We start from the raw sequence: 21,807 nt of genomic DNA, 5'->3' as shown, positions 1-21,807 counted from the left end.
CGTGGGTTTAACATGACCGTATAATGTGACCTTCACCGTATCTATTAGCAAGAGGCTCCCGTTCTCTCTGCTACCTCTGGACACACATGGTTTTACTTACAGACACACACACACACAGTTGAGCACACTTGAGGTATAGGCTTGTGCATAAACACACACACACACACACGAACACATACACGAGGAGCACACATATGGTTCTGTTTTACTAACGGTGTGGCCAATGATCTAACCACTCCTTATAAGGCCTGTCTGGTGCCACTTATTCTGAGCTGGAGGATGAGAACGAACACACACACACACACGCGCACAGTCCTCATTGACTACTCTGCTCGGGCAGAGGGGAGAAGATAAATCTGAGGAGACAGGGAGATGCAGGAAATGAAAAAGACAAAGAAACCTTTTAAAGAGGATTGATATTGGTTTGACTTCATCCATGTGCTCGAAATTGACAACAAAAATAACGTTCTGGTGATGAAAACTGTGACGTAGGTCCGACTGCAGTGTAACGCAGATTGATATCTGCTGCATCGTGGTGGCAAAGTGGTCCAAGTCCCTGTAAGTGAAGGCCAGCGCTCCACTAACCCACTAAACACAGACTGCTCTGTGGTCGCTTTCATCCCCCTCAGCCTGCCTGGCTGATTCCTGCCTGCTGCTGCCTCCCTCCCCCAGTCACTTCTCCCAACATCTTTCCCCCTTTTTTTCCTTCCTTCTGTAGCTCTGCTGCTTTGTTTATATTCAAAGGTTGGCCGAACCTATAGAGTTTGATGGGAAGGAAAGCAGGACTGGGTTGAAGATGATGGAGTTGGAGGAGGACAAGGCAGGTGTGAAGGGGAAGCCGAGGAGGAACCAGCGGTGAACGACACTGGCCAGGTCTGGAGAACAATCGCTCCACTGTGGGCTGCCAGTCCCAGCGAGGCCCTTCTCCAGCACACACGCTGCCAGCCGGCATCTCATGCCTGGGCCGTAAGTGGAGGTGGAGGCGGGAGGGTACTTTCCCTACTGCAGGAAGAGAGGGAGCGTGAAATTATGGGAATGGGGCTAAGAGTAGGAGAGAAGGGGGTGTTGATTGAAAAAGTTTGGTCTAAAAAGCCCAACATTTTGCCTCTCAGTCTGGCTGGCCGGGTCACAAACACTCTCCTCTTTAGAACATTCTGTCCATTTTTCCAGCTGCTGCTGCCTGGGTTGTCTGGTGTCCAGCTGGCGAGTGAAGGGCAGCTGTGTGCAGCGGTTTAACACACTCACTCGCAGAACGACGCGCACGCACGCACACACACACACACACACACACACACACATACACACATACACACACACATGCTGTCAATGCATGCAGGGAAAACACAAATCCTGTAACACTGTATTGTGCTCATTGCTAACTCTTTCTGGTAAACGAAACTGCATGAGTCCCACTTATCTTGAAGTCATAAACTGCGGGCTTAAACCGAAAATGGGTCTTCGGCTTGCAGTACATCTGGGGTGTGACTGTACGCAAAAGGGAAAAACAACTAGTTTTTTAATCTCAATGAAGAAAGGAAATAACTATATTTTCATGTGAAACTGCAATAAGTCATAACTTGATATATTTTACAAATATGTCAATTCTGTCTTTCTTGCTCGTTTCAATGAACTTGTACACACACGCCCCCCCCCCCCCCCCCCCATCCCACCACCCCCACCATACACACACACACACAAACTGAAGGAGAATGCCAAGAATTAGAAAACCCTGGTAAATATCCCTGACAACTTGGCAGTGAATGGAAACAAATGTTTGGAGCAAACAATGGCTCTCTGCTCTGACGACGCATCTTCAGCACATTGCCGCAAACTACTGTTTTAGTCAATTTGAACAAAACTGTCTACCAAATCAATGCCAGCAGTTATTTCTCCATCATCAATATCGAAATACCAACATACAATTTGAGACAAACATATATAAAAAAAAAACCAGACACAAACATATAATCAGAGTAACAAGCAGAAATAACCCTGTTGTAAAATGCAAAAAACCCCCAAAAAACTAAAAAATATGAATAGTATAAAAATGTTTTTATTGACATTTTGTAAATAACATCTATTTACAAAACGCCTGTTCAAAGACTTAAAAATCATACATGCTGAAATCTGCTCACAACATAAATCAATATGGATGGATATTTCTTCTTTGTGTCGGCCTCCACGTCACTGAACTATCATGTGTATGCATGGCCTCCATCTCACCCTGCGTATTGTTATATAAATGATTTGTGTGTGAAATGGCATATACTCAGATTTTGTGTGCCTGGTTAATGCATCTGGCCCCTGGACCTTTCAAATCTACAAACGAAAATGTAAAGGACGGCAGCAATTTGTATTTGAACTTTGACATGAGTGATGTGTGACTGTCTGTAAAATGCTAATGTAAAACAGTGATGATCCCACTGGATTGAAGTCACCCTTGTGCCACAGGGACGCGTCAATTAAATGGCAAGTGCTGAACACAATTATCATTTCTTTAATGTCACAATTCATTGAGCTGCAATTATAAACAGCCGTTTATAAAAAAGGAAATCCTCCCGTGTCCTTCAAGACATGACAAGATGCTGTCATCAACGGTGAAACAAATCAAATGTTAATCATAGTTAATTCTTATGCAATTCAATTCAAATTTCCATAAAGGAAACCCATTAAAATAGTAGTAAGTAGTGACAAGATCCCATTTGTTATTTCATTTAGTGAATGTATTTGTCCACACAACTGTTTTATTTATTAATTTTTTTTGACTCTCTTGGGACGTGGGGTCTGACTGGGAATAAAACATGAGTCTACAGCCATGCTTGCAGCTCTGTAAGGCCTTCATTTTTTAAAAGTAGGTAAACCCATTTAAAATGTGGAGGAAAAGCAGGGTTCAGTAAAAAGCAGCAGATCAGACCTTCAGACTAAATCCAGAACACTCTAAAACATGTTTTTAAAATCTTAATCAAGCCACTTCTGAAGAAGACACATAATTCATTCCAGAGCTGATAATTAAAGATGCTAAGCAGTGAGACATCTCGCTTCTTTCCCGTCTCTGTTGAACGACCAGTCGGCTGATGGGCACGAAAACCAATGATGGACACTTTTTCGAATTCAGCACCGACTGAAATGATGTTCAAGCCTCTCATTCAACATCTCTTATAAAATAGATGCTATAGTGAGCTGTTCATCTGACACTTTGACACTTTCATCATCATCATTTTCTGTCATCACCAGCAGGTGAAATGCAAATGTGAAGCAGTGCATTGTGGGACTGTTGACAGAAAGTCCTCCTGAGCATGCCATGGACACTACGTTTTTGTTCCATTGTGTAATTTTTGAGTGCATAACAGTGCATAATGCATACATTTACACTAGGGCTGCACAGTTGATTGAAATATTTTCATTACAGTGATTTGGCTAAGTGCAATGTCAAAATAACAGAAGTGTCAGTTTCTTATGATGAAAGTAAAATGAGTGAAAATGATCAGCATTATAATAAGGGGAAATCATGTTTGTTTGGTACAGGCTCCAACAAACGTCACATGTTCATGAATTAAATACCTATATCATCAAAATGAAAACTATGAACTAAACAACTTTTATAAAAGATTTGACTCAGACGCTGAGACTACCATTGAGAAGTGTAGGGATCTATTGGATCCCTACCAGTTTGCATATAGATATGGTAGAGGAACGGATGATGCACTTAATAAAACAAGCCATTTTGGAAACATTTGGAAAATAACACAGCATACGCAAGGCTTCTGTTTATGGATCTTACATCTGCGTTTAACACGATTCTCCCTCAGATCATGTTAAGAAAGCTCAAAGAATGTAAATACTTACTCGATCAGATGGTACTATGAATTCTTCACCACGAGACAGCAAAGGGTGAGGGTCAATTCAACTCTCTCTGAAACTCTGGAGATAAGTACAGGGGCCCCACAAGGCTACGTAAGCTCAGCTTTTTTATTTACATTATATACAAATAAATGTCGAAGCCAGCATTCACGCAACTACATCATAAAATGTTCTGATGATGCAGCCTTATTAAGTTTACTGACCCGGGACTGAGACACAGCAATCTACAGATCAGCACTAGCTGAAGTTTTTAAGTGGTGTGAGGAACACAACCTATTATTAAATGTCAAGAAGACAAAATAATTGATCTTGGATCCAAGGTCACTAGGTGACCACAGCCCTGTGTTGATTAACCAGGAGGAAACTGTTCAAGTGTGTACATTCATATACTTAGGACTGTACTTCGATTCTCAGCTCAGATGGAGAGGTCAGGTGGAGCATGGATTCTCAAAAATAAGTCAGCGTCTGCACTTTTTACGTAGACTCAGGCTACGTGGTGTTAATAAGGAAATTATGTTGTTGTTCTATAGGGCTCCGAATGAATCACTTATAAGATACGGAATCACAACTTGGTTTGATAACCTGCCAGTAAAACAAAAAGCACAACTGCAGAATCTGATTGGACGGGCGGGAAAAATAATCGGTATGCCACCACCATCCTCTCTCCAGGAAATCTTCGAGGAGACGGTGAGGAGGCAAGGCCGCAAAATCGCTGGTGAGCCAAATCATGTTCTCTGCAGTGAATGTGAGTTGTTGCCATCAGGAATAAGGTATAGGATACCAAACTGCAACTGTCCTTCATACCTACCTCCATTAAATTATCAAATACTGCAAGATGGTGTGTGTGTGTGTGTGTGTGTGTGTGTGTGTGTGTGTGTGAACGTGTGTATGTGAGCAAAGATTCATAAAGGGACTGTGCAATAAAAACGATGGTATAAGGAAGTGCAATAGAATAATAGGAGTGCTATAAAATAATCAGTGCCATAGAATTAATAATGTTGTATGGGTATAGTGCAATAGGAAGAGCGTGTGCAAACAGTGCAGTGAAGAGTGTGTGTGGTCTGTGCTGATATGAATTCATGCTATATGTAAACAGACTTCCTCCTCTTTCCTCTTGTGTTGTTGTTGTTTTTTTTTTTGTTTTGTGCGTTTTGCGTGTTCTGTGTTTTGTGATGTGCTATACGTGAACATGTGACATTCTCTTGCATCCAAAACAAATTTCTCCTAAGGGAGACAATAAAAAGCAACCAACTAACCATCGTAATGTATCCACAACCGGCAACTCAAAGCCTTTTCAGTTCGTGTCAGTTTGGCTGCACTGGCTCTGTTGGTTGACCTCGCCAATATAACACAGACACAGTGATGAAACTTTTCTCTGCTGTCCTTTGTTAGCCTGGTGTAGCAGCAGCAGATTAGAGGACGTGTCTATCCTGTGTACACACAGGGCGGAAACCAGGTTTTTCTTGCTCATTTGCACTGTTAAACAATGTTTGAGATTCATGAAACATAATCACGTCTAAGCACAGCAGTGTAAATCTGACACAAAGGGTGTTGGCGCATATTTTTAGCCTCGAGTCGACATGTTTTTTTATGCATTTGGCTCCAGGCAGGGAGGCCGTGCAGACAGCACTGAAGTACAATTCATCTGCTTGCGGAAGTGTGAAGCTCCACATAACCTGATGCAACAAGTGAAACAGAAAGAGCAGAGAGAGCAGGAGGCACACTGAGTGTGTGCAATGGAACAAGCAGACAGCAGAGAGGGCAGGCAGCACAGTAACGAAGTCCGTCACCCAGCGGTTAAATTATCCTCCGACACGATGGAGGCGAGCGAAGCCTCAACCACCCCGATGGCGCAGAGGTCAGCTGCCGGTGCAAACCGCAGTGAAAACTTAAAACTACCTCAGATCCACGATCCATAAGCTGGACGTCCGACTGCTCCACTTCATGTTCTTATATCAACTCTGTGATGTGTCTGCTTGTTTTTCTGGTTGCATGTGTGGCTTTCAGGCTCACTGGCATGAAATAAATTGCACTCAAATGTGCCGTTTTTCTCTTCCCGACTACACAGGTCCACAGATGTGTGCACTACGTCCTTGTTGTAAAGTTTCAGTTACATTTTTCTTTCAACTGTGACAAGGTTGGAACAGAAAAAGACGCGGTGCAGGCATTCTTGACTTGAAAATGAAAATGCAAAACAGGCCTTTTGAATTTCACATGACATCGAATGAAAATGGAACCGTTGACTTGGTTCTTATTTGAATTTTGGCAGAAAACTTGTTTCAAAGACCCTGATTATCATTTAGCTCATGCAGCACTGAATGTTATTCTGAGAAATGTTTAAGTCTGGGACTCTGCACAGTGTGAACAGACTACACAAACAGGGTGTGTTTCTGTAATTCTCTCAACACACACACACACACACATATACACACACACACAAATGATTTTGTCCAGGTCGTTTAAATCACAACACAGAAGGTAAAATCCAATTATCGCTGTCTTAACTTCTTTTCTGAAAGGAACAACGAGGAGACAACAGGTTACCGAGGTGGAGCAGAAGTCAAATGTTTGCATGTGGTTTGTGCACTTTGTCCTGCTCCCTCGCACGACCCAGTCGAAAGGTTACGATTTTAGATTGGCTGCATGAAAAATTATTAAAAGGTGCAAGAAGTGAATTAGCTTGAGTTCACATAAACACGATCCAATCTCTGCAGGATTTTCCTCTCTGGCTTGAACTTCTTCTATTAATATTCTGTCCTGTCAGTAAAATACAACAAAGATATTTGGACTTAACGCAGGGGAGCGAGGGAAAGCTAGTTTAAAAAACATGTAAGAACATTTTGCAACTGCAAGTGTACTTTCCTCATGAGGGTCCACCGGTAAGCCTTGTGTGCTGAACAAACCTCTAATGTAGGTATAAAAGCAGGAATGAGGGAGCGAGAGGGCGCTTGTGATTTCTCCCTCTGCAAATCGCACATATTCATCTGTTACTTGTATCCTTTGTGTCCAGAGGACTTTGAGACCATCATGGCCCACAGCGTCTTTCGACTTGCTCAACCTGATCAGCTCGACCGCCCAAGGGAGGAAGAGAGTCGGAATAAGAGAGCCACGCTAATCCAGCTTGGTTTAAGACTGCTCCTGGCTAATATCAGGTTGCAGGAGAAGGAAATGGACTAAAGGCGAAATCAGAGACTGTTGCGCCCACAGAGACCTGTCCCCACCATCTCGGATCAAGCAGTTGCACTTGACAGGAGGACCGGAGAGCAGGACTACATCTGCTGCACGAGGACAGGTGGACTCTGTGTTTAAAAAATCGACGCTTGGTGCTCACACACAGTCACAGAAGACCACATTATCATCACTATCACGTTGCTGCTGCTGACATACACCCTGACACAGATTCAAAAGATGCACTTTGTGTTTACGTATATTTGTATAGACATAACTGTTTACATATACCAGTATGTTCTGTAATTTTTGTCACATTAAGGAGTTAACAAACTCCAATTTCGATATGCAACCCTGTGTTGTATAATGACCAATAAATTACCTTGTACCTTCATTTTGCAGCATTTTGTGACTTCATCTTCCAATTTCATGTATTTGTGTGTGGGCACTGTAATGCATTCACTTCTTAACTGTCAAACCTTTACTCTTGTAGATGCTGATTAACAGTGTGAAATACATTTAAAGGGAAAAAAGAAAAAAAAAGTGATGCTTTATAGTAAGTGTGCTGGAGCATTTGGCCACAAGCATTTTTCAAGTAACTTTTTAAGATGACCACAAACGGCTTACTCTGCGAGCATAAGCAGGAAAACTAATCCTCATATCTCCAGCTGCCGCACCTGTATTTCATCCTCTGTTACCCTGTTAGTTTCCTTTCTGTGTGTCTCGCTTTTTCAGGCTTTGCTGTTCATGAACACAGCACATCTGGCAGAGCTTTGGCAGGAAGTACTGCAGCCAACTGTGTGAGTGATGCCCACATGTGCACAAAAAAAAAGCCTTGGAGTATGTCCGCTGCGTTGGTGTTACATTGTGCGGACAAAACAGACAAGGGCTTACAAGGGCTAAATAACTGAGGTATAGAAAGACTTCAACCTATTGGATGTTACATCTCCTAAACACACACACACAGACACACAGACACACACACATAAATTAGTTTCTTCTTGTGAAAACAAATTCCTTCTTCAGCCTCCACAGCCACACAAGTGAGTTAATAATGAACCAAGATATTTTAGTTACCAGCAGTTAATAATCACACACACACGCACACACACACAGAGCATGGGAGCTGTCTCATCTTCTTCTCTTCCCGTTGCTCCCCTCGTTCTTTGCTTCTGTGAATGATGTCATTAGTTGCTATTGCCATAGAAACACAACAAAGTCTCCCCCGCGTATGGTACGTATGTTCAATCTTTCCTTCCCCACTTTATTAAAGTCAGTGAGTGAGTGAGAGTGTGTGTGTGTGTGTGTGTGTGTGTATAGGTGGTTGTACGGTCAGTAATTGACTGGAGGAGGAGAGCAGCAGAGATGGAAACACACACAACAAAAAGTGGGAGAGTGTTCCCTCCATCTCACTGCCTTCAAAACATGGCGAAGGAACGGTTTGGTGCTCTTGGGTAACTTCACTGTCGAAGGCACATGTAATATATTTGAATCACTGCAGAGAGATCAAGCAAAATCTCCGTTTTGTTTTTATTTACATCATCTCCAAGATATGTTGTCAACTTCAGTAAAGCTGGAATGATATTCAAGGATTAGAACTTCTTCTTCTTTCATTGACACTGGTCTTTATGTGCAGCTGCTGTCAGGCGAGGGTGCAGGGAACGTCTAGGAAAATGAAAAGTTTCCTAATTTCCCCAAAATGACTTCATATATCTGTGGTCTCCCCGGCGAAATATGAGAGGTAAAATTTGGTGGATGTGTTACTTTGCAAATTAAAGACATGGCAGATTTAGATCACTAATATCCTCCGCGTTTATTTCAAATTACAGGGATAAGAGATGCAACATCGCCAGCTCTTTAGTAATATTTTAGATTTGATTTCAAAACATCGAACCGAATGGCTGCAAGGACGCAAATATGCTGAGTTCAGACAACATGAAATATTTTGCAATTCAACTGCAATATAAAAGGTTCCATCACTTGAGGACGATAAGAGTACACAGAAAGTGAGGGTGCCTGACAGGACGCAGCTGGGCGGGCTTTTTAGCTGCTAACGATCAGACAGCGAACTTCGCCGAGACATACGGCTTAAGCAGCTGCCTCCATGAAAACAAGAAAACATGTATACTTGTATGGACTAACGACTAACGAACCAGAAGCTGCCCTCTCTGCTCTGCCATCTAGCTGGCTGAGTTAAAGGAAGAGACGCAAAAGAACTGGCCCTGAAATCCTTACAGTTATGGATAACTTATTTGAAAACAGATCCGATTAACAGTCACTTGAATTGCAAAATCAAGGCTTTTATTCGTTTACAACAAAAAGCAATCCGAGTAATCCCTTATAAGTGACCCACAACTCATGGTCTCTTGTCAAAGTTGTACATTAATTGCATTATTCAAATGAGACAGCACAGTCCGGCTACGCTAGTTCATAATGTTCTGGTTGTGGAATTCACAAGGTAACTTCTTGGTGGGGATTTTGAAGCAATGTCCTGCATCTGTGGTGCAACAGAACATCCCAGTCCCATAACTGCCGTCTGTGGAGTGTCGCCGTTAAAAAGACCAACTGTACTGGAGGCTAATTCTGTACTTTAAAGTAGTGAAGTTTAAACATAGGGTCAAGGAAGTACTAGCTATGATTAGAGAGGTCGAGATATAATCGGTATAGCTCCTTTGATAGATTTATCAAAAGATGAGCCCAATTTATAAAGGATGTATCGAAGGCATGACTTTCTCCTGAAATCAATTTCACTTACACACCTAAATTTACCTGAGATCATGTTTTTAACACATTTCCTCTCAAATCCTGCTAAAAAAAAAATCTGGAATAGTCCACAGTATTACACACTAAAAACACTGGGTTCATTTCAAAGTAGACAACCACAAAACAGAAAAGATGTTTTGACATAGTAACTCAACAGTGATATAAAACTGAAACCAAAACTCTCCGTCTGTCCCTGGTCCCTCTTGCCCCAGTATTGCGTCAGCACAATATTGGCCCACACTGTGTACATTTTTAACCCAGTGGTTTTGACTGTGTATATGATTTTTTTTCTCTCTATACTGCCAACGTAAACCTAAAATCTATAAATAAAATGTCAAAGTGGGTGAATTAGAGATTGAGTCTCGTCCGTCCGACAGCTGTGAAGCCTCATGACAGTGCAAAGTCGAGACTGCTCCCTGCAAATAGACTGCAAAAAGCACATCACCACGCCTGCAGTATGTGTGTGTGTGTGTGTGTGTGTGTGTGTGTGTGTGTGTGTGTGTATGCGTCTTGCTGCCACGGTAACGCCACAAAATTCTCCCGAGCAGGGCCGACAGGACCGCGGTGCATTTGAGACCACGACTGTGTTCACAGGACAGTTGTCAACAGCTGAGGACAGTTCATTTGGAAACTAAGTAAATACTTTGCTGGAAAAACTGTTCATGTAGAAACAGCACACATATCAAATCATTGGTGTATACATACTAATCTCACATTCACCTCCAAAGCACAGCCGAGACGAGCCGAGCCGAGCAGGTGAACCTCAGGCAACTACAGCAATGACTGATGAAGACTGACTGAAGTCTGACGGCACACAGCTCAGCCTGACCAATGCCGCGCACCTCTTGGTCATTATTCTTTACTAAAAGACGCGTTTGTTTTCAGGCACCTGCAAGGCACCTTGTGGGGGTCTCCTGGCCTTCATGAAAGGCCCTATGAACCCGCCCTGTGATCTAAAATGTGAACTCCTCTACAATGCGTTGGATGGAATTCAACTCTGACATGGCCTCTGGCTTCTTTTCTAGCTGAGCTGAGCCTTCAGCTTGAGCGGTTCTATGTATGAAGGGTCAACTCCCTCAGCAAGAAGAACTAGATGTTATCTGTTTGTGAGAAAATGTGTTTTTATAACCTACTGACCTGGGTGACAAATCTTTGAAAGGAAAATAACAGCAATTACACGGGGATCTGAAATACAAAGCCATCACATTAATTGCAGAAGTTCACCAACCCCTCTTCCACTGAGGACGGATTAGCTGTAACAGACTCTTTACTCTCAAGACACATGTTGACTGATTTTTTCATTTTCTTTCTGTCTGCTGTACCAGGACAGAGACAGTATAGAGGTGATTTGTGTAACAGCAATCAGCTTACTAAAGAAAGGCAACAGGGCCTTTAGAAAGTAAAGAGATCACTCCGCAAGCATTTCCCAGAAGTGACTTCAGAGTTACATAAACTGTCTGCATGAAGTGCGAAAAGATTTTTATCATGTGTGCGGGTTGGAACAAATGGACTGGTGTGTAAGGGGAATGCTTTTCTCCAGCTGCACTCCGCGGCGTGTTAAATACTTCATTACCACTGGATGATTTTGTTTACCAGGGCCTTGTCTAAAACTTTTTCATTTGGGGCCAGCTAGGGGCACAGAGGAGAGGAGGGGGAGCAGCATCGCTTCCACTTTTCAATCTTTTCTCGTGGGATTTAATTACTGTCTCACCTTTCAATTCACCAGATGAAAATCTGTTGCTATAACTGTAACTGAAAGTAAAAGCTGTCTAACACTACTTTGTGGTTGCCAACACATTTTGACATGAAGCTGAAATGTCCCAAAATTAAGAGTGGCACCTTTTCAATACTTTTAGGCCTTGGTGAAACAGCCAATCAGAAATCAGAATTTGTTCTTAAGAGTTCAATAATCTAGACCAGTGTTGTGCCTGAACGCGTTCAGTGAATGATCGTTCATGAACTTGTTCATATTTTGGGCGAACGTGAACTGAACGTACTGTATTCTGCCTGATGAATGTTATTGTGAACGCATTCATTCTGATGTTTGTGAACGGCGCTCTCTCACAGTTTAACTTCGTCCAAGAGAGTGCCAGCTTTCCATCAAGCCCTCTAAGTGAAAACCCGGCTAAAACACACTGTAAACAAGCCGTAATATTTAGTGGAAAAAAACATCCAATCTGGTAACACCAGCCACCACAGAGTGGCACCATCACATGCATCACCAAAATGCGAAGCATGGAGACAAAAACAAATGAAGGCAGCAGCACTACCTCAGACTCTGCCTCCACCATTAATACGACATCTTCGTATGATTACTTAAAACGTTTTTATGAAAAGGCCCAGCCCCTAACCCTAACTATGAACTGAACTAGTTTATTTCAAAATTTGTGAACTGATCTTTGAACTAGTTCATGTAGAAAGTGAACTTTCCCAACATTGATCAAGACCCTAATAAATGCCAGATGATTACACATAAGGACCACAGTCTTTACACAATAATGAAGCGCATGAAAAAAAATGAAAAAAAAATGACTTCACTCATGCCTTCTCTTCTCTCTCACTCCGTACCTCTCTCTCACATATTAATAACCAGCAGTGATTCACAGAAGCACATGAAGGTCACATTGTGTTGATGTATTTGTTGGAAAAAATTAACATCAAAATTTAGCCTTCACCACTTTGCCACAGAAGAAATGTCCTCTGATGAAAGGAATTAGCCATTATCCGCCCACGACTGCGGAAACCGTCAAGTGGTGAAATCTGTCTAATGACAACCTTACTTTAATCAAATGTAGTGGTGACGCCCCGCACTGCAACAGCTTCTTACCACAATAACACACACACACACAACCACACAACCAGGTGCAAACCACAATAAGTTTCGATGCAATTTGATTTGAACATCACACTACTGTCTTTCTTTTTTCAATGTATTGACATGAGATTAATTTGTAGCTAATTTTAATCAATGCATTGATTAAAGCGACAACACAAAATAGCCTCAAAATCTTTTTGATGGTACAGAGTCTTGTCTCAGCCACTCAGACCATCACTTGTTTCTGCAGTAACTTCAGTGAGAGGGTCGGATCACAGCCTTACATACATGTTTACTTCAACACATAACATTGCTATGACGTCATGAGTTTTGTCTGTAGTTAGCTCTGACACATCTGACACATTGTTACCTATCTGGGATTTCTATTTACGACAGTGGAGTTGCACTCTGAAATTGTGGGGGTTGCCAAATCGCGCTACAATTATGATTTCTACATAATGTTGCTTCAAGTTATTTTTCAAGCAAAAATTCTAAATGTTTTTTTTAATCCAGCTGTAAACTGAAATTGTGAACGTAATATATGAGAAAATAATCAACAGATTGATTTATAATTTTTTTAAAAAATCACTTATTGTGGCCCTGGTATGCAACAACATTATGAAGAATCTACATTTTACTTTAGTGATCCTGAACACTGCAAACAAACGACAGAAATCTCAGACACAGAATCTACCTGAGTGTGTTCCAGACAGACACCTATCTGGCCATGGTGTGCAGACACTTAAGGTAACATGACACCACCAGCACAGCTGCAGGCCTATTACTGATTTATAGCTTCTCTCCTAGTTGATGTTTAAAGGACAGATTTGTTCAGATCCACTCGTTTTTTTCTCCTCAACAGTCACATATCCAAACACAACAGTGTCAATAATACACTGGAATGAATTAGGGCTGGAATAAAATATCAGCATCATATCGTTATCGTAAGAAGGAAGTATATATTATAGATTTCTGATATTGTTATAAGCCTTGTCTTCTTCTAATACCTGCCTTTACCCAGTTAATCATTATATCCACGTTACTGATGATTATTATTATTATTTTGTCAAAATCTCTCAAAAAGTGTATCATAATATTTATGTATGAAATGCCTCATTATAACAGCCTATTCTCAAACCTAAAACATCAGTTTGACTGTAATTACTGCAAGAAATGTTGGTAAAAATAATAAGGTCCTTACTAGCCATTGGGAAAGCTACACTCTACCATAAGACACTGATAAAGATGACTTTAGATGGTGGTACTATCTTATTACATATATATATACACACATTTCTCACCTCTCTGCCCTCAGACAGTCTTGCCACTAAGTCCCAGCAAGTATGACCTTTTGAAAAATTCTTCAAATAATGAGTGAATAGGTAATACAGGCCGAGCAGTGCCTGTAGCGTTATAAAAATGAACATTGTTAAGTTCTCCGCTGAGTCCTGGCTGGATGTCTCTTGCCTGCCACGGTCGGCCATGAAATCAGAGATAATTAAAGGTAAAATATCTGATTTGAATTCCCTGCTCCTGTCTATAAGGTCGCGGCTGCAGACAAGAGGACAAATTAGTGAGGACAGTAACGGTTCACAGCCTCCACACATGGCTTCTGCTGGTACAGTAGGACCAAGGTGGTTTATCGAGCCTGATGCAATTAGCACGAGAGTCTGACGTGACTAGAGACACATCCTGCCGCAGGGCCCGTCTGTGATTAACATGGCACCCAACAGAACACGCTTCCTTTCTTGAGCAGATACTCTCACTAAACCGGTATATTGATATTAAGAAGCCCTGCTGAGATGAGAGGGAAATGTTTGTATGCTTTCAAAACAACAACAAATATTGCCAATACGCCCGCTGGCTTTTATTTTCAAGAATTCCAGCTGAAACACAGTTTTCTTAAACATCATTTAAATGATATTCCAGTGCTCGTTTAGCTGGAACTCTAAATTAAATAAGTTCCAAAACTAATGCACGCGCACGCCGGGCCTGGTGCATGAAGTAAAGTTAAATAAAAGAAGGTAGTGTAAGGGGAAATAAATAATTGATAACATATGTCTTCCATCGGCACAGAACAGAATGTTCTCGCTGCAGCAGCACCAGAGGTTGAAGACTGATCTGCACCACAAACACCACGTTCAACGTCTCTGCTGACCGACTTTAAACCAGCAAACTGAGACACACACTCAAAACACAGACACAAACACACACGCAGTGTCACAGAAGCCTGCGCCACACAAAAGAGATCACCTCGCAAAGAAAAGTCCTGTAGTGCTCCTTTTTTTTTTTTTTTTTTTTTTTAAACATCCAAAGTTTGCATCGTTTCCTTGGAATACCTCCGCACATGTTTCTGTCCTTTGTCTTTAAAAAGTGTTAAGTGATGCACAATGATGACTGGGTGCAAGATTTTTCACTCCCACAATACTCACACCGCTCACCACATCTGTCAGAGTGCCTGCTACACATGACTGCAGTCGGCTCATGATTTGGTCATTACTGGCTGATCTGCACATGATTTTCTTGCTTAATCCATATTAATCATTCATGTCATCATGAACATATCTGTCTGATGTCTGTTTCCCAAAGCCAAAGGTCAACATATTCAAGTAAGAATAATAACAATAATAACAATAACAACAACAATAATAATAATAATAATAATAATAATAATAATACAAAAAGGCAAAGGTGACCAATTTCCAATGATATAACATGTAGTAAAAGTAGTAAATGTAGATTAATAAAAAGCTGGAGCCACCATAATGTTTGGCCTTAATGCCTCCTGAGTGACTCCAGTGATCATAATCAATAACCAAAACGGTTGCTGATTTACTTTCAACCAATCGCTTGAACAATCTGTCTTTCAGCTCAACAACAACCACAACAACAACAAAGCAAAGATAAAATTAAATTCTCTCAAGCTTCATGATGAATGATGCGGTGTCAATAACAACATTGTTGTAACCTCTGTCGTCACACCATGGAAAAAAAAAAGAAAAAAAAAACTTTCTTTTCTGGGACTGTTTTTTTTTTTTTTTTTTTTTCACTTCCATGACTTTCACCTCCTCCACCCATTAAACTCTGCCTGGTTGCGTGTGATAGTGGATGTATAATCCACTGTACATCCCTGCCCTCGTTACTCACAGCACGCTGGTGGCCGGAGGGATGTCGGCCGCAGCTGGGGCCCTCTCCAGCCCGATGTTGGAGCAGTTGACGACGCAGGACGGCTGGAGCACGGCCGGCGCGCAGCTGCAGTTAACGGGACACGGGCTGCACGTCCTGCCGCCGTCCCCCTGCGGCCCGGAGCCCCACGCCTCCAGGCAGCAGAGCGCCACGAGCAGACTGGAAAAGAAGCTAAGCCTCGGGACGCAGACGCCATGTTTTCGCTTGGATAAAGTCTGTCCATTTCCACAAGGCATAGCTCACTCACATCTCATCGCCTCTGATGGTGTAAGTCCTCTCAGTGTGGGAAGAAGGAACTGGATACACGGGACAAAAGGCGAACACAACGCGTCCCGCTCCCCCTCTCATGCGAGGAGACACAAACAAGAAGGAGGGATGTCAATATTTGTCACCGTTTTTCTCCTCTTACGTCTTCTTTAATCTTCTGGTCGGGTCCCCTTCCTCTGAAAATCTAACGGGGCAGCTCCACAATCCTTTCAAGGAAAAAAAAAAAGTTTTGGAGAACTTCCTCTCTCCTCCTCCTCCTCCTCCTCCCACTGGCTGCAGTTCCTCGAGCCGCCGCTGGGAGCAGGCACACAGCTGCGTGGTCTCTCATTCACACTTATTAAATGTGCGGTGTGTAGTTCTGATATGAGGAAAACTGTTTAATAAGCAGATAAAGATCATCATTGAATGGGGCTTTTTAATGCCTAAATAAAGTGAATCAACAAACTCTTTGTTTTCATGGCTGAATAAACTGAATAAACACAGTGACCTTAAAGGACAACACAGTTTCGTACTGTTTTACTTTGTTTATATGTGGCGGACTCTGCCACCTTTCTAGCTTCAAACAGTGTTGTGGGACCTTATTTTCCTCAGAGAACAGCTTGTTTATTCAGTTATGGAAAAGATACATATTTCTGCCTTTGTAGTATTACCTTATTCATGTTGTAAATATTAAAATTCTGATTTAAATGTTTTTTTTTCTCTAAAACTACATTGTGCCCCTTTAATAGACTAATATTCTATTCTTCAGACTTGTGCTAGCAAAGCCTTCAAATAAAATAGAAATCATGACAAGTTAAAAAATAGTTACAAAAGAGTGGTGAATATAGACTGTTAAAATATTAGCATTTATATTCAATCTGTCAAGTCTGTGCAATAATATCTGTGGTCTTGTTACTGTCATAGCAGTCATGATTGGATCTGATGGGCCACAGGGGAAAAAACAGGCCCTTATTAACCTTCTGTTTGCAGTCATTTGACTGATCACATTTATTCTTATGGGATTTGGGTACCTGGTAAGACAGGTAATAATGCAAAGGCCCTTTGACAGTTCCGTCAATATACTGCTTTATTAGTAGCCGAAAGAAATTAGTTCCCCAAAGAAATTTGCAGTTTATTATGAGTAAATGAAGCTTGTGGAAACCAACTGACATCCAATTAATATGAGGCTTTGAGGGACCCTGAGGGTCTTGAGCTCCAGGATACTTGCCCTGATTTGCCCACTCAGTAGGTTAATCCAGCCTTGATTATGGTGCCGGGGTCAATTTACTCTTCGATAAATTCCCATGAATGATAGTGTTTCCATCCCGATGGATCTCACGCCAGTTTATCACAAGCTGTGTCCTCATTACGCTGCTGCTTTATGTGTGCTGTTAAAGAAGGTCTTCCTGTGCAGACGCCAGCAGAACAGACGCGTCAGGGGTGCCTGCCTTGCTGCGGCTAGCATTTAAGGTTTCACACAACCATCAGCTGAAATACATTGTATTTAAAACCTGTTTGCACATTAGGATTATTTGTACCGTGCCACATTACTGTTCACACTGATTAAACAAACTGGACTTTTGGAACAGGCGTACTCGGGAAGCCTCTCTACTTCGGGCTTCAACTCCTGTTTTCCAAGCAGATACTCCAGCTGACATTACTCGCTGTTCAGTCAGCATTGGCATTTTGTGTTATACATTCAAACCTTTCTCTCCCCCGCCCCCCCCATGCTGTCCTCACAAGTGCTTCGGAGAGGTGATGGAGGTTTCTCAGCTGGCAGGTCTCTTTTGAAGTTTTATCAGAACGTCTCTGGGCATAAAAAACTCCATATGAGGTTGCGCTTCCAACTTCCAACTTCAGCTCAAGCCAAATCAATTCAGCTGCGAGTGCATTTACACAGTAGATGCTTTATTGGCAGAATAACCAACGCACAACTTTGCCAAAGCAGCATCATTATGTGCATGTGTGTGTGTGTGTGTGTGTGCGACAGTCTCTCTGCCCGAGACGAGCTGCGTGCAGGTTGAAGACTGCTGCACCTCGGAAGAAAAACCTCGACCCTGCCTGGATGTACTCTGAAATTACACAGAAGATAAAACATCAAAGTAACGAAAACATATGAATTTTTCAGGTGAAAAGTAAGAAATCACCATGAAGGAGACACATTGGCATCTTGAGGCAGTGATGTAACTAAAACATGGCCTTCATCACCCGCAGAGATGTGACATTTTTCATCTCACTGAAGTGCAGAAATGACACCGCTCTGCTGTGATTTGATGGTGAAATGACAGTCGTAAAACTTCATGGCTTTTTTTTACATTTTAAAAAAACAAGCCCTCCCGTCTCCTCTCTGCAGTATCCTCCCGAGGCCGTGCAGGGCACGTGTTAGAGGTGTCTCCTGGGTATTTGACTTGGCCAGAGCCAACCCACACTCCCTGCAGGCATCTGGTGCTCTGTACAAAGAAAAGACGAGACCCACAATAACTCTTGCGTTCTCTTATCCTCGCTGGCAGCTTTTCATCGCCGAGTTCACATCTGAGAAGCAAAACGTGTGTGAGTAGAAGAGCAGATAACTCCAATTTCAAAAAGTACAATGCAATAGAAGACAACATCTTTGTTTTGTTAGAAATAATCCTCTTTCAGACTTATATTCTGTAAAAGTTCCAACTCTTTATTGAGGCTGTATGATGTTATGAGTGTTTCTACGGCTGCACCTTTCAATCAAGTGGAAAAATTCCAGATGCGTTGCGCCTCATTTCCCCCAAACTCACGCTCATACTATCTGATATCATTTGCAACTGTCATGCTTCACTGGACTAAAATTAGTTCTGTAGGTTGGGCCGGGTAACGTCTTGTTAATTATGTGCAGAAATGTAAGGGAGTAAAGAGTGAAAGTGTTATTGATTATTTGACAAGAAATGACCTGAAATTTTTGTGAAATAAATTGAAAGAGAAAAGCAGAAAAAGATAAAAAGAGAGACGTGTCAGAACATGTATGTCCCCTGTCAGATACAGACATCATAAGACATGACATCCTGAAATAGTTCTTCTTTTAAAAAAAGACTGAGTTTTACTTTGATGCCGGTCTTGTCCGGCGTGTTCCGTACTGGCAGAATTTCCCTTCGAGATGACACTAGTCTCTTCATTTGGCGGCTGAACCCTTCAGATGTTTCCTCACCAGAGAGTCCTCGTACATCTTATCATCCACCACGGCTGTGAGCTCTTGACTCCGGGGCATTGGAGTTGATGGTGGAGTGCAGCCTCTCTGGAAGACACAGAGCCAGTTTGTACGCGGAGCTGTTCAGGGGCAAGGAGGGAGGGAAATGACACAATTCATGTCAAGTTTAATTGCATGACCTATAATTGGAGTGGGAGCCTCAACAGGCTTCAAAACCCAGATTATACAAGACACAAAAGGATCTGTTAACACAGTCAGGCAAATCTGAGCAAGAGAGCGCTCCCTGAAGAAGAAACTTTCTTATAATATAATACATTCTAGCTGACATTTCTTGGTACGTGTTTTTTTTTCCTTTTCAAAGCATATTTCTGAGAAATTTTGTTTTAAAAAGTGACTGGGACAAATTGGTCAACTCACAAACTGTGGGGACATGTTCCCCCCAAATATCAACCTGCTGGTGCCTCCAGGATCACCAAAGTCATAGGATTGCTTCCGGTGACCATAAATCCTTCAAGTTATAGCTGAATGTTTTTTCATGTCACAACTTTATGTTTGTCAGGGTTGAATTAATTTTTGATTTCTCTCGTGTCACAACGTGCTCGTGCTCCTGCTTAGATTTACACACAAAAACACACTTGGTCAGTGAAAACAACTGTTTTGCCAATAATATCTGTTTTGGTCACCACGATCACAGACTGGAACGGTCCTGCTTCCTGTGAAAACCACAAAAACATCTGGAAATATCCCCAGGTGTCCTTTAAAACATCCAGTGGTGTGAATCAAACTCCTTTCATGCCGATAGATCCATTGATTTCCGCCTGGACCAAAGTGCTGGACATCCCCATAGAGCCGTGCTGTAAGCATGGCTAAAAACAGCATTATAAGTTAGTGGTGTTTTAATTTTTCATGTGCCAGGAGTTTTATCTGCAGAACACTGGAACACAGTTCACTACATTAAGCACCAGTTTGAACAGCTTGAGCTTTATGTGTCATATATAAACCATAAAGATATCCTTAGTTATATTTGGATTTCAGCCTCCCAGCCTGTCCCAGTTCATCCCTATCTAACCACACATATCAACAAGTTTGAATAGTGTACATATTGAGTAAATCTACTCTCGGTAGAACACTAACACTAAATGCATGAAACGTAGTATTCGAATGGCCTGGACTGGTCCAGTCTGGGCCAGGGTGAGGGTAAAATGAGCATGGCTCCTGTTTGGATATGGGGAGGGTCCTCCAGTCCAGCCAGGAAAACAGCACTTACTGAGGCCTCTGTCTGTGTTATTGTAGGGCTACAGGAAGAGAGGGGGAGAGGAGGGGAGCGGGGAGGACGACAGATGAGGAGAGAATGCAGAAGGAGAGAGTGAGGAGGGTCTGGGGAGGAGTGAGGGAGACGGAGACGCATGTTAGATGGGATCTGGGAAAAAAGATGATACAGTGATAGAAAGCCGGAGAGAGTTAGGAGAAGACGGTTCACTTAAATAAGGAGGTGGAGATGAAGAAAATGAAAATATTAAATTTCCCATGAGTCAGTGGTTCCCATCTTGGGGACAGGGGTCCCTACATGAGGTCGTTAAATGAATCTAGTACAGCAGTGGAGAGTAACTAAAGACATCTGAGGTAATGTTTTCATACAACTTCACTCTATTTCAGGGGGAAATATTGTGCTTTTCACTCCCCTACATTTATCTAACAGCTATAGGTAGTGGTGACTTTGTGCACTGTAAACATTTTTGATTTGGGAAATTAGAAATAAGGAAGGACATTTTAAAAATCTGCTTTTTTTCAGGAAACATCACAGTGAGAGTAAAGAGAAAAGAAGCTGCTCTGTAGTCTGCTGGTATGACAGCAGAAACTTCTGTGTCTCCTGCCAGACGGCAGCAGGGTGAACAGACTGTGGTTGAGGTGGGTGTTGTCTTTTAGTGTCCTTATTCTCTGGAGACATCTCACTTCACCGCTGTCACTGATGCTCTGTAGATGTGTACCTATGATGTTGTGGGAGGTTTTTAGCCACCAGCTGCAGAGCCTTCCTGTCCTGAGCCGTACACAGTCCATGCCGGTTAATGACGTTTCCAATCAGGATGCTTTCCAGTGCTGTCACCTATCCTATCTGCTACACAACAGTGAACACACTGTACAAATAAGATGGGAAAGCAGCTCTACTCATTCAGCTTCACAAACACTTGAAGGTATTATTATCAAGCTGAGAAAGAGATCTAACAACGGACAGTATTGTTATTGCACTTCCACGTGTATGTAAGTGCTTGAAATGAGCTTGACCTCCAACACCATTACATTTACATTTTAGGACGTTTAGCAGACACATTATGTCCAAAGCAACTTACAGTAATTAATACATACACTGATGTATGCTCCAACGCAAGGGGCTGACCAGCTGGCAGCAGTTTGAAGTTTCGTATCTTGCCCGAGGACTTCCACAGGCAGACCAGGGGAATGGAACCAGAGACCCTCTGATAACAAGACGCTGGCTCTACACCTGAGCCACAGCCACCATTAATATGCTGCTTTAATGTTCATGTATCAGTAACAATATTTCAATGATATGACATATACTTTATTATAATAAACT

General features: G+C 42.1%; 1 protein-coding gene across 1 annotated transcript in view; it reads right to left on the bottom strand.

Moving 5' to 3' along the window:
- pkd1a (polycystic kidney disease 1a) overlaps window positions 1-16,548 on the bottom strand; it is a 73,587-nt gene extending 57,039 nt beyond the window's left edge. Inside the window, exon 1 of the mRNA XM_037106930.1 lies at window positions 15,755-16,548. Coding sequence (XP_036962825.1) covers window positions 15,755-16,029 — 275 coding nt within the window. The 5' untranslated portion in view covers window positions 16,030-16,548. The remainder of the gene's footprint in view (window positions 1-15,754) is intronic.
- Between the last annotated feature and the right edge of the window lie 5,259 nt (window positions 16,549-21,807).

Source organism: Acanthopagrus latus, chromosome 1, assembly GCF_904848185.1.
Source record: "Acanthopagrus latus isolate v.2019 chromosome 1, fAcaLat1.1, whole genome shotgun sequence".
Taxonomy (NCBI): Eukaryota; Metazoa; Chordata; class Actinopteri; order Spariformes; family Sparidae; genus Acanthopagrus; species Acanthopagrus latus.
This window is presented reverse-complemented; position numbering and strand designations above follow the sequence as displayed.